At 35.9% G+C, this 18,232-nt stretch overlaps 1 protein-coding gene and 1 long non-coding RNA gene across 12 annotated transcripts in view; one reads left to right on the top strand and one right to left on the bottom strand.

Moving 5' to 3' along the window:
- LOC116166746 (disks large 1 tumor suppressor protein) overlaps positions 1-18,232 on the top strand; it is a 287,044-nt gene that overhangs the window by 229,557 nt on the left and 39,255 nt on the right. For 10 of the 11 annotated variants that reach the window (XM_031481842.1, XM_031481839.1, XM_031481838.1 and 7 more), the window contains 4 exons: positions 8,804-9,079; positions 9,587-9,808; positions 12,533-12,680; positions 16,913-17,012. In XM_031481842.1, the coding sequence (XP_031337702.1) occupies positions 8,804-9,079; positions 9,587-9,808; positions 12,533-12,680; positions 16,913-17,012 (746 nt within the window). Of the gene's footprint in view, positions 1-3,426; positions 3,640-8,803; positions 9,080-9,586; positions 9,809-12,532; positions 12,681-16,912; positions 17,013-18,232 lie in introns of those variants that run through there. The other variant, XM_031481846.1, reaches the window with a different exon arrangement.
- On the bottom strand, positions 4,399-5,262 carry LOC116166754. The gene is made up of 3 exons (XR_004144398.1): positions 4,808-5,262; positions 4,621-4,757; positions 4,399-4,571 (listed from the first exon to the last, which is right to left on the bottom strand). It is a non-coding gene; the product is annotated as an uncharacterized LOC116166754 (long non-coding RNA).

The raw sequence follows: 18,232 nt of genomic DNA, 5'->3' as shown, positions 1-18,232 counted from the left end.
AGTAGAAAAATTGCGCACGAGTCAGCAAAGCAGCAGATTGCGGTAATTCTACGAACCTGTAATACGCAAAGTACAACCGAATTACGTAAAATACTTTTTCTACGACCCCCCGTAAATTTCGACATGAAAATAAGGCAAAATCCAAAACGACATCTGTTGACAGTTTCGGCATTTGTAACTATAATAATTATCACTTCCAAACGTACATGATCTATCTATTCTAATCTTTTTTATTACGCACGGGTGAAGGTATACTACCTATATCGTGCTTCTAAATAATACGTTATGACCTTATTTTCAGGGAGGTCGTAGAAAACCCTTAACCATATATGTTATAATATGTATGATCTAAGAGAAAACGTAAATAACGTAAAGCGTATAAACTGTCACAACATTAGTAGGGTATGCACGAAATCTACCGCGTCGTTTCGGAGGCTTTCTATTGGCCAGTTTGAATTATTTCAAAATTACTTCGCATCAGAGTTGGACTGGGTCACTGGGTCACCTGGGTCACTAAATTAAACTGGGTCGCTGGGTCACGTCATACTCTTTCCAGTTAGACCCAGTGACCCAGTTTGACCCATTGACCCAGTTTGACCCAGTGACCCAACTTGACCCAGTTTGAACCAGTGACCCAGTTTGACCCAGTGACCCAGTTTGACCCAGTGACCCAGTTTGACCCAGCGACCCAATTTCACCCGGGGACCCAATTCGACCCAGTCACCTAGTTTGATCGAATAACGCAGTTAAGTCAGTGCCCTCGGTTCAAGTGTACAGATTATGAAATAAATGAAATGCTGGTTTGTTGAAAATTCCATGTCCCAAATTGTATTAGAATACTGTTATTTCTTTGCTTCAAGGCTTACCAGTTTGCTTACAGGTGTTCATTCACATTTAATTTTTTTCTACTAGTTAGCTTAATCCAAATAAACCTTTTCTCTAAATACTTTCATTGACTACTTGACTACAAACTGTAAACAAATGCATTTGATTTTTTTAGGTATTAGTTCTCTTGAATGACATTGGGCTACGTGCTTGTTGCCGAATATTATTGAGGAAGTTTTTTTTTAAATTAAAAGTTACTTGAAATTGTTTTAGATGATACCTAACAATAATTTAATTACTGGGCCACCGAGTCAAGACGGGTCACTGAGTAAAGCTGGGTCAAGATGAGTCACTGGGTCAAGCTGGGTCACCGGGTCAAGCTGGGTCACCGGGTCAAGCTGGGTCACCGGGTCAAGCTGGGTCACTGGGTCAAGCTGGGTCACCGGGTCAAACTGGGTCACCGGGTCAAGCTGGGTCAAGCTGGGTCACTGGGTCAGTAAACTAACTGGGTCACCGGGTCACTGGGTCACTCTATGCTTGACCCAGTCCAACTCTGCTTCGCATATCTATATTCTGAGCTTGGTGGCACTGTACACTGTACGGTACACCTCGAGTAAAAGTAAAACTAATGCTAAATCCTCGGCTAAATGGTACTCTAATGAAAGGTCTCAACGGAAGGAATTAATTTCTACCAACCCGAGCCCTGCTCTTCGACTTCTTATCGTGATCGGGTATATTCTTATACCTCAAGAACGGCTTGTCGGAAGAGGGTACTCACAAAGGGCGATTGAGACGTCTGCAAGAAATCTATCCATTGGTGATGTCAAAACAAAAGCTATTTCGGTTAAAAAATACGCTTTATCTCGCGTTATCTGCACAACTGCACAATTTATACTTGTTTAAAATTGATTTCCTACTTCAATTACAAATTCTATCTAACACAAGTTATTTAACAGGCGGCTAGTCTCCAATGAAATTCTACTACCCTTACTTTAAGAAAAAAGAAAGTACTTACATCTCTCACATTTGTGTATGACGAGTATTGGAAACTTAAATTCTATATGGCCACGTTTCCTTTTACCTCCTAAGTATTTAAAACAATGAACAATAAAAAAATATGACAATTAAAAAAAAATACTACACACCTTATATCTAACCAAAATTGAACTCGTTTGAAGGAATATTCTCGTACTGAATCTTTTAACTTTTTTCCACTCTCAAATCTTTTTAGAAGTTAAATGGAAAAAGTTCGTATTGACCAATTTGGAAACAATTAAAGTAATTCATCAGATTTTAGAATTATTAACGAGCTCCTAAGCGAGTTCATGATTTCAGATTTTCTGTCCGTCCGTCCGTCTGTGTACATGATAACTTGCGAACGGTTTCGAATTTTCCAATTCTGTTTTCAGTAATATGTAGACAATGGTCAAGGGACTAACTGATTCAATTATGGTCATTTGGACTTTCTGTCCGTCCGTCTGGGTACATGTACTTCATACGCTTGTGTATATGATAACTCACGAAATATTTCGAATTTCACATTCTGTTTTCAGTATTATGTTTATCATCACCAAAGGAAGAACTGATTAAATTTTCAGTGTCCCAGGTGCTCGTTTGCTATATTTGTTTACAAATTTGTTTACATATACATTGTAATTTGTTTAATTGATGTCGAGATTGATGTATACTGGAATTTTACTGTGGTGTATTGGTCACAGTAGCAGTGATAAAATTACTCTCTTCAGCAAATTCATGTTAGATTGTTACCAAAAAGGTTACATTTTTGACGACTTCTGAGGGTTTTATACTAATTCTTAAATTACAAGCGTTCTGTGAAAGTAAGTAAAATCTAGCGTAGATTGTGCCGGTTGTGTCCCGTAATTATTATCCAAATCAAAATAGAATTAAGATCCGGTTGCTTATTAAATCCATGTGTGATTGTGTAACTTGAATATAGGATTAAAAGTTAAAATAAATCATATTATTTCTAGCTTTTTGTTGTGCAAGGTAAAGTTTGTATTAATCGGAAAAAATTGGTATAAAAATATTCGAGGTTATTTTAAACGTGCCGACTTTGTAACATCACAATAGTCTTGTGAATTCCGTTTCATAATAAAGTTATTATTATAGAATTGGCTCTTTATTTCAAATTACACAATTATTTTACTTGAAATTGACAGGTACATCTAGCGTTCACTATAGTCAATTGTATTTAAGTAAGTATATGTACCTGACAAGACTACCACAATGCAAGTTCACTTTTGCCAACACTCATTTCCAGTTTGGCAGTGTGGGTTTATTTTTACCCCTTTTGTTTCAAATTTGCGCGAACGAAGTGCTATTAATCATGTGAAGCTTTTACTTCTTCGCCACCAGTATGATTTGCACTAATGGTGTGTGTGTGCTTCCCGAGTGAAGCACTACTCGACTGTATATTTAGGTCGATTAGTAAGCGAAAGAAATAGCAAATTTTTTATGTAAATAGTCCAAGTAACTACTGGAGGTTTGCCGAACTGCTTGTATTTCAGTCGTTTTCTGCGCTCGTAGGTAGCGACATTAAAATTGATTTAATTGCCGGTATTAAAATATATTACACTTACTTGCGTGCGACCTTGTTTTGCTGCATTACGAATGTTAATTAATTACATTTTGAGTCGCGTTCGCTTTATACCTACGTTTTTACCCCACCGGTATATACCGCCGCAAACATGAATCACGTGTACTGAACAATTTTAGTGAGTTTAAATGATAATAAGAGACCTTAACATGGTGTGTGGAATGAAGCGCAAAGAAACCAAGTTATGGGAATACACTGTAAGTCATTGCTTCCGATTGGCATTATTTTCAATTGTATCCAGTTTCCAATTCCAATCCGTTGAAATCTGTAGGTACTAGGGAAACCATTCATTTTTCCTTCCGCCTGAATTCTTGCCAAATGCGTGAGAAATTAGAACGCTTTATTTTTAAAATTTTGAATATCATTTCTATTGAAAATATAATTGGGCTACCGTTTCCGTTTCAGTTCCGATCAGACCTCACGGTTCCACTCAGTGTTTATTTGCCTACTATTTTTGAACTTAATTTAATTTTAACCCGCTATAAATATATTCTTATGGAAACATCCTGAACATCTTACAGACCTACCGTGATTCAACCATTTTACTTCATATATTGTTTATTTCAGACTTGTTACGTCAAATGTATTAATACTGAATTATTTTTAGCATACTTCTCTTGACACTAAAACGAGAACCCAAAATAGCTACACATTATATTTAAAGATGCACTACTATCATTAGGTAAAGTTATGCGATCATTTACATATAAACATCAGAGTTTTCCTGTTGAGGTTTTCAAACTCGAATTCCGATGTGAAAATTTAACCGAGCTTGTATTTGTGTAATTCGTTCCAAATTGAACTACATTTCCTGCCGCAAAGCTTTTTTTAAACGCTTAATGTAATCGTATCTTGTGGAAACATCAACATTTTTTTATTTCTAGTTTTTTGTGTTGTTCACATAGAATAGAAATTATTGAAGAGCGGCGTTTGTTGCCGGATATTTTGATGGCAATTGTCTTCAATCGGAATTATGAAACGGACCATCCTCTTAATAACAATGAAAGTTTCATATCTTTTTTTATTACCCCACAATATTGGTTATTCTTATGTACACAACAATTTGTCTCACTTTTTTGTCCATAAATTTGGAATATTGCCATATATTTTACTACGACAGACGAATGACCTATAAAATAAAAAGGAAACATTCTTAATATTGAGGTTTATGTTTCAACCTTTTATAGCGGTTGTGAAAGTGCTTCGCGTTTGATGAGATTTTAGTTTGACATTATCGAAACGAATCTGTTGAGCCCCATATTGTTTCTTTACGGTTGTACTTAGCTCCTGTACTGATTTTGACGTCCGACGATGTCTGAAACTAAGAAAATAAAATTTGCTCATTTTTTACCGTTAATTACCTACCTTATACCTTAAATCTACAAGCTTGTCACGTTTGTTCTTAAATTTGAAGTTCCCGTGAGCAATTTTTATGATTCTCGACGAAGTAATTAAATTCCTTTGCCCTAGCTATGACAAAATTGGCTGATCTACACTCCAACAGTTTGATACGAATATACAGAGAATGAACGGTTGTGCGGTATACTAAAAGCTCTTTAACTTTTTTATAGATGGTATAAATTATTGTGTCAGTACGCATATGTGGAAAATTATATTCCCCGTTCTTGTAACGTAGCCCGGTCTCGAAATGGCACCAGTACGGAATATTTAGTTGACAAAAATCTGAATGATGTGAATTTCTGGGTAGGTACATTATTTTGTTACATAAAGGTTGCATGCATGTAATTGACCAACGGTAGTTATACAATGTCATTGTCACTGAAAAGCTCCGCTATTTTAAATTATGTTAGTTACGCAGAACGTCCTGACCCATGATTACTTTAATAAAATGTTGTTTTATTAAGAGCCAAAGTATCACTTTTGTGACGTACGTGTGTAGATTTGATCCTCGATTTGATCATTTGTTTGTTCGAGGTTACAGGTGCCTCCCAAAAGTCCCTTTTAATCCTTTAAGGCTCCTCTGTAGTAAATGGCCATTGCAATTCTTATAGCAGGTGTTAGACCATTATCATTACATCCCACGGACTTACTTTTTATTTATTGGGAATTACCTTTTTTGTCATAATTTCACAAACTTTATCAAATAGTTTTTGTCAAAGAGCAAATCGCAGTAGATATCCAGTGTACACAGCCTACTTATTAGTTTTATTGAGTCGCTATGTATACAAGTACATGATGATATACCTGGACATGGTGTAAAAATTAAGTAAACAGAAAAAACTTTTGCTTTTCAAATAAACGGAAGATCCAAAATGTTTCGTTAGCCCTAAAAGTACAAAAATTCGCGTTTCTTGTTCAATCTTTCTTTTCCCCAGCAACCACAACGCATATTTAAGAGGGTAGAATTCGCAGATTAGGATAGGTTTTTTCGAGGGTTTTTTCGTATGCTCTTGCTGATTAAAAAAAATGATCAAGTGCGCAATAAAAAATTCCGTCTAAAAATCATGAAAATAACGAGATCAACGTAATTTTTGAAAATTAAAAAAAAACCTTTTGTTTTGGAGTAACTTTGGAGTAGCTTCCACACGAAATATTTTAGATTTCGGTTTATTTGGAAAAAAAATGCTAGTTTTAATCCCTGCTTCCATTCACTTTTTTTAAGCAACTACGATCAAATTGTTGCACCTTGTATAGTTAATATACCGGCGGAGGATGTGTCGGTGTTGGCCGATCCCTATAAAACCAAGTTTATTCTCATATTTCAAAAATAAAACAAACTAAAATGCGTGAATTCCATATAGGCTGTTTCACGCAAATAGTTACCTAAAAGTATTCAGGCTCGTATTTAGGCTCTCATTGACAATTTAAATCTGACAATTTGCATACCAACAGTTCTGCATGATCTACCGAAAGAAAATATTATCATGATCGTTTCACTTCTAGTTTTACTGTTGTGGATAGCAATTTTCTTTAATTGTAAATAGAACACTCTGTATTTTACTGCATTTTCGAAATCTACATGAAAAGGTACGTCGTTTGATATCAACATTTCCATCGATGTCCAAATACCCAGCATAAAAGGTTTCCAAGATGTTCAAGATTTTTCAAAATGTTTGACGTTCGATTGCTTTTCTTTTGAGCCCTGAACCGTCGTCTGTACCTATGACTCCTTTGACTTGAATTTTAAAAAGTCTTCTGAAATCAACAATATTGATTTTTGAAGGACTCCATAAATGTTTGAGTGATTGCTTATTGGAAAAATGAAGTGAATTGATACTGAAACAACAGTTTTTATTATTTTCGGATCTCTCCGGAAAACTCCACCAGCTGAAATAAATAACAAAAAATAAAAGAAATAAATAAATAAATAAAAATAAAATAAAAAAACAAATAAAAAATAAAGCAATAAAAAAACAAATTAAAAAAAAAACAAATAAAAAAATTTAAAAAATAAATAACAAAAACTGTTTGAGTCTCAATTCAGTTCATTTTTCCAATAAGCAATCACTCAAACATTTATGAAGTCCTTCATCAACAAAGTTTCAAACTCGGATCTCTCCGGAAAACTTCACCAGATTAAATCAAAAATAATAAAAACAACAATATTGGCTTGAAGCTATATTAGAATTTTTTTCAACATTTGAAAGTGTGGAAAAAGAAAGCATGTTTTATTTAAAAAAGTCAACTTTTTAAGGTTTAACGTTATTAAAATTGCCCATTAGTTTTAAAACCCCTGTAGCAGGGCAATCAAAATTAATATTAACTGGTAGCATCAAGTCAGTTTGTTGATTTTGGAAGACGTTTTGGCATTTAAGTCAACGGAGACAGAAAAGCAGTCACGCGTCATTTTCAAAAATCATTGATACTGGTATGAAACGACGTACATTTTCAAAGATACACTAAAATACAGGGTGTCCTATTTAAAATAAGAATGTTGCTATCCACCATCCGGTATAATTGGAAGTGAAACGATCATAACAATATTTTCTTTTGATAGATCATTGTAAAAATTGATCTCGAAATTGATTATCGTGTAGCCTATTAATGGCGTTAAAGATGTTGGTTGCAGCTAACGTAAGTAAATAAATAAATAAACTATATTGGTATGCAAATTTTCAGATTTAAATTATCAATAAGTCCAAATATTTTTAGGTAACGGTTTGCGTGAAACAGCACATTTTGCAAAAGTAATGGTATCTTTCACATGATACTTTATATGGAAAACTGTTTATAAGTAGAACTACCTACTTTCCAAGAAACGTGATTTGCGTTTGAACCGAATGAAAAGCGTTTGCCAGAAGCAAAAAGGCGTGACCCTACGGGGTCATTGGATTTTACCCATTTTCAATAGGCTTATTCCAAGTGGCATATGGATAAACTGCAAAGATTGAACTAAATAGGTTCAAGCGTTTGGCAGAGACAGATGGATTTGGCCCATTTTCAATAGGCTTATTACCTGTGCCATATTACGCAACTGTGCAAAGTTTGAACCAAATCGGTCCAAGCGTTTGATAGTCGACTCCCCTATAAAGCTTGCATCGCTTTGCCATGCCGCTTAATAATTAAAATAACCTAATCCTCATTTGACATTAAATAAACTGCGCCAATGACAACGAGCGACAAGATCACTTGCGCTTGACATATTGACCAAAATTTAATCAGTCCCTTGACCGGTCGCGAGTTTTTGTCGCTCATTAATAAATAAACCCCTAAAGCGGATCTAAAAAAGCGGCGCAGAGCACCTCGGTTTGACTCTACGGGGTCATTGGATTTGACCCATTTTCAATAAGCTTGTTACATGGGGCATGTTATGTAGGTCAACTTTGCAAAGTTTGAACCAAATCGGTCCAGGCGTTATAATAGGCAGTTATCGTGTTCACGGACGGACAGACGGACGGATCGACTCTCCTTACATCGCTTTGCTCAGCCGCTTAATAATCAATCAAGTGACTGCTTCTATAGCAAACGGAGATTATCATTTAAAAAAAATTCGTATCGAGTTGGTTGACTGCTAGGAAATTTCTACGTGATAGATTGCGTTCCTAGAGACAGAGTCACATAAGTTCCAAGAATTCGTACATCCAGAGTCTACCAGATTGCCCTATTTCCTCGAGAGCTTACAAAGATTCCACAAAAGATGTCTTCGTTTTTTACGATGAATTTCCATCTGAACACGCATAGAGTGTTGTGAAATTGCCCATAAAAAGATTTCTATGAAGTTACTTTTAATTGTCCCCCGGCGCCAATTCACGAATGAAGTATGTATACCTAAATCCAATAAATCACTAAAAGGGCTAATCCACACATGATTTATTTACACTTCTGTCCCATTTGAATGTAATCCAAACAAATTTCACTTCGTATGAAGTAATATTTCAAGTCTGTTTTTTTTATTTGCAGGTAAACGGTGACGATGAGTGGGAATACGAGGAGATCATTCTCGAAAGAGGTGGCGCAGGATTAGGCTTCAGTATTGCAGGAGGCACCGACAATCCCCATATTGGAGATGACACTGCCATTTACATTACTAAGCTCATTCCTGGTGGCGCAGCTTCAACGGATGGCAGACTTAAAGTTAACGATGCAATCCTCCAAGTTAACGATACCGCCGTAGTAAATGTTCCACATGCCGTCGCCGTTGATGCGCTCAAAAAGGCCGGAAACACCGTCAAATTGGTTGGTATTTTTAGCTTTCTCTTGTCACTTTAGGGGCGTTTATTTACAAATTTTCCACTGCTACCTTTTGCCTTCCTTTACTTTCAGTTTATGTATGATTGTAGTGAATCCATTAACGTGATTTTAAAATACTTTAGTAGATCGTATATGGCTTCCGACATAACCTTTTCTTTCGCGCAAGTTGTGATTTATACAATTTCCCATGCTGCTTGCATGCTATTAATGTGGCGTGCTGGTTGAAATATACCACAGTTCGCTTTGATATGTGCATTGTCGCAGTGAGCTGCATTTAAGAAATGAAAAATCGCGTTCTGGGGGCAGTGCAAGTGATGTTTTTATAATGCCCTTCTTTTATTTACGCGAACTCTCCAAATACATTCTAACGCATAAAATGTATGATGAATGTGCACATTTGAATGGCGTTGTTTTATTTAAACCTTCAAATTTTAATGTATATCCGCCGGTTTCATGTAGCCCACTGATTTATTGCTTTTTTTAAATTTTCAGCAAGTTCGAAGGAGGCGGCAGCCACGGCATATGAAGTTGTTAGAAATTATGTTGATTAAGGGAAATAAAGGCCTAGGATTTAGTATTGCGGGTGGAATTGGTAACCAACATATACCTGGCGATAATGGTATTTATGTTACCAAAGTGATGGAAGGTGGTGCAGCTCAAGTAGACGGTAGATTACTCGTCGGTGATAAACTCGTCGCTGTTAGGGACCCAGGAGTAAGTAGCAAATGTATATCATTTTTTATTATTTTTCTATAATTTCCATAAAAAGACGCATTTTTATTGATAATTACAAACTGTAAACTAAGACATCTTAGTATCCATGATAACTTTTTATTTTTTTATTATACCATGATGATAACGAATTTTTTGTGCGATGAGTCATACACAGCTTAGTTTGAATTAAGGTATACCTATACGTTTATTACAATGATAGACATAGATTATCTGTGGACTTCGTGTTGACTTAAACAATTTGAATCGTAGGTTAGTTAGATTTTATGAATTTGTCCACATACAGTTTAGCAGGGAATGGGTGTATAATGTAAAAATCGAAACGGTACACGCATGAATTCAAACTCCATAATGACCACAATTTAGCAATTAAACCTGAATAAAGTGTTTCGTTACCCAAAGCTTTGCGTGCGAAAGTTTGTGTATGTTTGAAAAGGCAAATACATGAAATGGTCATATATAACTTATGCTAATTTTAATGATTCAAATAATTCGATAAACTACTAATATCAGGTCAATTCCTTACTCTAAAAGTCTAAAGTAAACGAAATATAGCTTGTAGAATGCTTTTAAACTAGTTGTAGTGTTTCACAACGATAGTTTTCTTGTCTTGCTGGACCATTTCACAAAAAATCCAAACTCGAACCGGAACTTGAAGTAAATGTAAGACTCTTGAAACTTCGAACCCATTCCGACACTTCATTCTAGAAATTTACGCCCTTAAAGCTGTGAAATTTTTTCAACAAAGTTTCTGATCTCAAACAAATTTGGTATTTGAATGTTTTTTTAGCCTACAAGTAATGAATCTAAGAATAGTTCTTGAAACACAAACTTCTTGTAGGAATCACCTAATTTTTATGACCTATTTCGTCGTAACAATTTGAAACTTTGATATTTTTTTCATTCCCTTGCCCAGAATTGCGATAGCAATATTTAATTTTCAAACACTAAATGATCCAATTTCGTCCAGATCAGAATTTCCTCTCCTACTCTAGACTTTTCAAGTGATCATGTTTAACTGCACAATTTGTAGCTCTTTGTGAATTGTTGAAACATCCTAAAAAGAGATTGTCAATTCCAAGTTTTCTGTATTCGATTCGAGATCTTTTGACGAGGTTGAATATATGTTATAGATTGATGGGTTTGGTTTTGATAATGTCCTTGATTACCATTTGATAATTAATTTATTTTATTGATGTCCGAGGCACGAGTGTTGCGGGTATTTGAAAGTTTTTGGGTATCTAAAAATGATGCTTCGATAGCTAAAGCTTTTGATGCTATTCTGTGAGCTATTTTGTCAAATTCTTGTTCTTGCAATTGTTCACCTATTGTATGATCTCGGAGTCCCCTAATAAATTGCCCACGTAAAACATTAAACAACCGAAAAGCGATATTTTGGTTAAGAACGTTAAGTTCATCTGGAAATAAGTGCGTGTAATGTTTTTTACAAGTTTAACTCATTTAAATCCAGTCTTGCGATAAGGAGTTCGTTTTCGCTCCGTGAAAGCTAATTAATTTGAAGATAAGCCGGTTAGTTTATGGACGACGCCCGGTAATTTGATAAAGAACTAGAAGCGGAAAGAAAGAAAGGGAAGATTGTTTTTTAAATAGGAGATGAAGACATTAAACGTTCCTTGTTTGGTTGATTTTTGAGTGAAAGACAGTCAGTCTTAGTGACTGTAAAGTTTTTGTAGAACAAATTCCAGTGATTTTAATTCGTTATTGTAAAGGTGAATGTTCGAATTAAGCTATTAAAAAATATCGCAGACATGACCGGATGTTAGGATTATTAACTCTTTGGTAATTAGAATGTCCTTTTAAATTTAATTTCGTTTTCAATCGATCGCTTGTGCGCGGTATATTGTTTTTTTTACAATATTAGTGATTGATTTTTGTCGAAAGAAATTTGTGTTATTTGTAAATGATCAGCTGTGTGTTTAATCGAAACCAAAGTACGACCTAGGATATGAGTTCCAAAGACATCGTTCTATTCGTACCCAGGATTATGTTATTGGGAAGCGCTTAAGGCTGTTGAGATAAAACTAGATTTTCGTAGCCGATGTGCCTTGAAAATTTTATAGCCAAAATTTTTATATGAAAAATGGTGGTAGTTTTTTTCTGTTTTTTAAGCTAGCTGGACGGGTATCAATGTGGGTGGTTTAGTGGCCGTTATAGAAAGGACGACTACAATAAAAACTGCACCCACTTTTGTTAACTATCGTATATGTGCACTTATAACTTATAAGAGTACTGAAAAAATATAAATAAATTCCTTTAACCATTGTTAAACGTTAAAAACGTTACAATCGGTTACGTTCATTATAACACGTTTTTCCCTGGCTTTTTTGCCTAACCAAATGATGTATAAGACGTACGCAATGCAATTTTGTAGACGTCAAGCGCTCTTGAAATTAAAAATACGGCGTTATTCAGTGTTTAATTGCAAAGCATTTTTCTCTACGTAATTTATTCACTCGAGGTTTAATTCGTGCCATCAACAACTTTAAGAGTATGCCAACTCGCAACTTGTGCACTATTACCAACTAATTTTTTTAATTATCACATTTTCCACGTGTAATTAACTTTTGTGTTTCTCGCGTTTCTTCGTGTAACTTAAATGTAACGCGAAAATTACAACGTCTATCATACAAATTGATTAGATTCTTACCATAAATAAGCATTAAAATAAGTTTTGGCTTGTTTCAGGGAGCGGAAGTAAATTTAGAAAACGTAACACACGAAGATGCCGTAGCAACGTTAAAAGCGACACAGGAACGTGTAATCCTTGTTGTCGCTAAACCAGATAGTGCCTTCAGTGCCCCTCCTTCTGAAAGCTCGCATTCACCCCAACTGCGTAAGTTGAATTTTTTGTTTGTATGTGTTTCTGTACTTCCATACTTTACACGTTAGCTACCTCCATAGGTCCGATCTTTACAAGAAAATGTGCACATTCTGCGTGAACCTATAACTGTACTGCAAACGAAATGTTTCAGCACCTTCTGTCAAAGTGTTATAAGCTGTATGGCAGTTAAAATAAAATTTCTTAAAATACGCCAGTTTAACATGATTGCATATCAAGCCGATCAAGCGTGAAAGTATGAAAGTATTGCTTGCAGTCTGGGAGATTTTAAATCTATCAAAACCATTTCGCATTTATTATATATTTCATGCAAAATTGCAAACCGCACATTGGCCGTTTTCTGATGTTTGAATTTTGATTGGTTTGAAAAGGTGAAATTTTAAAATCCACCAAACAAAATTTATTAAATTGCCCGGGCTTAGAATCTGATAGTTTACTATGCACACAATTATTATTAATAATAGGTAATATATAGTGCATGTATCGACAATATGTTCTGTAACATGTTTATGCTACTATCCTGGACAAGTTTTTCTATTTTGCTTTTCGTTATTTTAATGCTCTACAATCTCTTTCAGTATTTCCTTTGAGAATGTGAATGTTTTTTCCAAAGCCCTTTACCACTTTCATCTTACAATTGCTTTACTATTCAAATAAAGAATAATTCATTGTAAGTACGCATTTCTACCTTTACAATTGGGATGCCTCTTTCTAAGTGGCTTTCTGCAAGAACTATTTTATAAACAAAAGAATTGTTTTACTTGGATTTTACATTACATAAAATATTCTACTCAGTTAGGTTCGTTATACATATTATGAAAGTTGCGCATTTTCGGGGAAAATTCGATTGGTAAAAATAGTTACAATTTTTCAAAATAATCTCCTCCTGCATCTATACCTCGATCTATACACTTGCGCCGATGATTCTGCCTCGCAGACTGTAAGACGGGTGGGGGCTGCACAGTGGTCTTGTCCTGGGCCAGGTACGCGAAGGTCACGTGGCTGTGTGCATTGTTTTGGTGAAGCTTGAAGACGTCTATCTGACGCGCACGACCCGACGTTTCAGTGTCTTGGGGACCTCCAAGTAAAAGGCTGCGTTGACAGTTGACCTTGCGATGCAAACTCTAAATGAACGATTCCTCGGAGGTCAAGGAACACAATTTACATGGTTTTGACACGCGTCTTGCTTTTTTTTGGGTTTGGGAGCAGATTGTGTGTGCCACTCGGAGCTCTGTCTTTTGTATTCTGGATCGTATTCGTACGTCCAGGATTCAATTCCCGTTGCATTCTTCATAAGCCGCACACAAAACTTGATCACTTCTGGCGTTAACCATCTAAGCAGAGTTGCCCTTCAATAATTTTAAATTGAACGTTGGATCGAGTCAAGGATACTATATAATATAAGGATTGCTCGATCCCTATACTTGTAATGTTGCCCGAGTTTAAGTCATATGTGACGTCACCAACGGACCTGGCTGTCAGAATTGACAGTTATAATTTGTTAAGTTGTCAACGTTTTTGCATTAGCGTTATAACTGTGTATATGTGTTCCCTATATTGCAACAAAAATGCATGAACGCCGGCGTGCAGTATTGGACTGTAATAACAATTTGGGGTAGTATTCACATTTTACACTCAACTGGCGCTCATTTTAGCCAGTGTCAAGAAGAACGTCGAGAAATCGTTATTTTAAGATGGACAAAGTTGAAATAAACTGATTTAGCTGCAATTTCCATGGATGATGAAGAGTAAAAAAACCAAAAACGCAGGATGAAATGGGTTCACGATATTTTGAGTATGCGAAAAACCGAAGGAGAATTTGTAGACGATGAATTACAAGTGTTTCTAATATAAATACCTACCTATAACATCCATTTGGACGTATTAGACCCCTTCTTAGCAGACGTTTTTTGAAGCGGCTGGTAGCTTGACCCCTTCACATGGTGCGATTTGCAGCGCCACAAGTAGCACGAAGCGCTTTTCTGAAGCGCCTTCACGCAACAAAAGCGCACGTACCAAGAATGGGCGTCGTTTTTTAAAAAAATTGTGTCTGGTTTGAGGAGAGTTGATTTACTTGTGCCTTAGTAAAGAGCGTACATATTTTTGTACTGATATTTTGTATATAAAGCTAAGTTTGTTATTACTGATATGTGGGGGTTGTAGCTCGGGTTGTAGTTCGACCGTTGAAGGAAGGCGAAGCTCTATGAGACTAAACACTTCATATTGTGTGGTAAAAACCATTGTAGCACGGTGTGGCAAACTCCAAAATTATAACAGAAATTGTACAGAAGAGACTTATAAATTTCAGTTCTTACTCATCTGACATTTCCGCATAACCGTATCTTTTTTTTCGAAGAAAATTTCCACTCTGCGCATCGTGAGAAGGAGCTCTTAGAGTCTTACATAATATAAAATACAAATGACAGTGATGCACAAATCTAAAAATCAAAGCATGCAGTGCGTCTGGGTCCGCCAGTGACGTCACTACACGCAGCGAAAAAATTCAGTGATCGAGCAATCCTTATATTATATAGTATCCTTGGGATCGAGTGACACATCATTGGAAAGGGCTCCTAATTTCCTACTCGTATATGCTTTATTTTTTGAGCGAGTCGTTTGAGGAATACAAGGTGTCAAATGATAAATAATTCAAATGGATATTCAAGCTTTTACGTGAATGAACACGTTCATAAGAAATATTAGCTTCACAAAACAATTCTGAAGAACATAAACATTGAGAAATCAATCAGATGCACATTTTTGTTTTAGGTTTTAGCTCGGTTTTTAGGTAGTGATGATAAAATGCGGATGCGATCTTATTTCATTGAACCATGCATACTTATGTTACATAGATTGTTATTTACCTGAGCCCTACAGTCAAGTGTATCTTCCAAAATACCTAGTCGCTCGAATTTGTAAACTAAACCATAGGCGTGTAGGAAATTAAGATCCCTTTCGAATTATGTGTCACTCGGCCCAACGATCAATTTAAAATCAAAATCAGACTTTATGGGTAAAAGCCATGGAGTCAGCAGCTAATGATTAATAAAGATCAAAACCATCCATGATGATACAATGACACTTCAGGAATGGAGAATCCGTATAGCCCAACTTGCTCGAAAAATCAAAATTTCTCGGCTCATGCTCATCATAAAAATCTGGGACTAGTTTTAAAATTCATGCTAATTAAGCGCGCTTCCAACGATACCAAACCCATTTTGATAACGTTCGTGCACCACAATGAGTTAACTACGGGTATTTATGCTCACTCAACTGGCCGTGTCGAAATTTACAAATCGGTAGTCCAGTTAGCACCCACTGTTACTTGAAATTCTCATGTAAAGCGAGAGGTTTGCTCATCTATCGTACTACGGCAACCTTGCCCGTTTCTACCCTAGTTTTAAATTAGTATTGGAACTAAAATATTCTAATAATAACTCAACGGAACGGAAATCACAAAACATTTATTTTCCGTCGTCTTCCAAATGACGGGAGTTTGAGGAGGCTGCAGGAACATTTAAAATATTTACAAGAACAATTGGAAAACTGTACAATTGGCTACGGCATCTTCTTTTCCTTATCGGCGGCTAAAACGGCTCTGCAAGTTAAAGCACTTAACTTTACCTTCTATTCCCGACTCCTAAAAGATAATTAAATAGGTCCGGAAGTTACGGTTTTCATAATGAAGCGCCGGGTTCAATTCATCCATGTACCGGGTCAATACGTTAACATTTGTAACTTTCGTCAGACGCGCACGGTTTGTACACTCATCGCCGCACTTCCAAACAGGTACGTCTTTCAATGTTATCAGTTATCAATATTATCACCCCGCGAAAATGAAAATGTTTTTTTAACCACTTCGTCTTAATCTGCACCCCTTTTGACCTTTCCCTAATACCAATGGATCATGATACCTTCTCTAATGATCGTGACCGAAACTCGAGACAGCAGAAAAAATCCGAAAATCCCCGTTAATTTAGCGAAGCGCGTCCAGATATAAATGGCTCATGCTGTATTTACCGATTGCCCAGCAGTTTTTGAACGGACATACATACACCAGCAAACAAACAGAGCGATGACAAAAAGTTGCCTATGAAATCCCACTCGATATTGGGACACCCTATATATTTGTGATATGAGTAAACGCGACACTGATTTATAGTCTTTAATCACAAATATTGAAGCTTAATAATGTACAACCTAATGTGGTACAATTCTTATTATAGCACCAGAAGCGCCGCATGCCTATCCAGAATCGGTTCGTTCTTCTTCCCTCGCATTGCATACTCCAACGCCACGTGCCGTTAGCCATGAGGATATTTCTAGGTAAGTCAAATTTTCGTTTCACGTTTAGGTAAATAAAAGATACGGAACCCATCACCTACTGTGTTATATAAGTTGCCTACTATATCGATTCGAATGAATTTTAAATCCATAAGCTACATTCTGTAATTGTTGAATTAATTAACAATCAGTAGGAATAGGAATCGTTTTAGTTCAAAAGTGAAACTACTGAAAAATATTATTATTAAACACAGATGTTGAATTATATGAGTTGATATGTACAGTGTGTCCATATTTCGATTATTGATATCTCGGTTATTAGAAACACGATAGAAAGAAGGTTGTGAAAATCGCTAATTTCTCATTATTTAAACGTGTGCATTACACTTTTTAAGACAAATCTTTGGGTGTCAGCCACTCCCAAAAGAAAGTACCTACTCAATCCGTTTTGGGTTTTATGATATAGGCTGAAGCTATTCAAAACGGATTAAGAAGGCAATGGGGAACGGAGTGATGGTTCATTGAATAACTAATAAAATGAATCATCTTAAGCATTAAATAATTTAGATTTCGAATGTCATCATACCGAGATGATTACATTATATAGATTTATAATTGTCGATTTCAGTTAATTGCTACACAAAATAAAAGAGTTAAATCGATTTTACAATTTTAATTTGACGCAGTAAAGCAATGAAGCACCTATTGTACTTAATTGTAAAACATTTTACATAATGAATGAGTCAAATTCCATCGTTTCAACATAATTGTGTAACACTAAACACTTCGAACTGTAAACTACCAGGATTGTTCAATAGAAACGCGTTTAGAGCCTGTACAACATTTTTTATTCAACGATTTTAAAAGAAATCTCCATTAACATTAAGGCATGAATCCCACTGCTGTACTCATCTGTAAATTCCGTGCTGGTAAAATTCTTGCGGCTGTTTGCGGAAGCATTCCCTAACCACAGCGTCCCATTTGAACCTCCGTCCTTTTAATGGGCCAAAAACATGATAATCGCAAGGGGACAGGTAGGGACTGTAAGGCGGATGTTGTAAGGCTTCCCACTTCATACGACTAAGCAGTTCTTGAATCGCCTGGGCTACATGGGGTTGGGCATTATCATGCAGAAGAATTTAGTGGATTCTTTTCATTGTCGAAATTTATTGGACGACCACTGTCGTATTTAGAAGAAGAGGAACTTGCGTGCAGAACCAGCTAAATCCAGTTTCATTAAATTGTGCGGAAACGGCAAAAAC

Source organism: Photinus pyralis, unplaced genomic scaffold (genome assembly GCF_008802855.1).
Source record: "Photinus pyralis isolate 1611_PpyrPB1 unplaced genomic scaffold, Ppyr1.3 Ppyr1.4_LG3b, whole genome shotgun sequence".
NCBI lineage: Eukaryota > Metazoa > Arthropoda > Insecta > Coleoptera > Lampyridae > Photinus > Photinus pyralis.
Note: the sequence above shows the minus strand (reverse complement) of the source record. Positions and strands in the feature narration are given on the sequence as shown.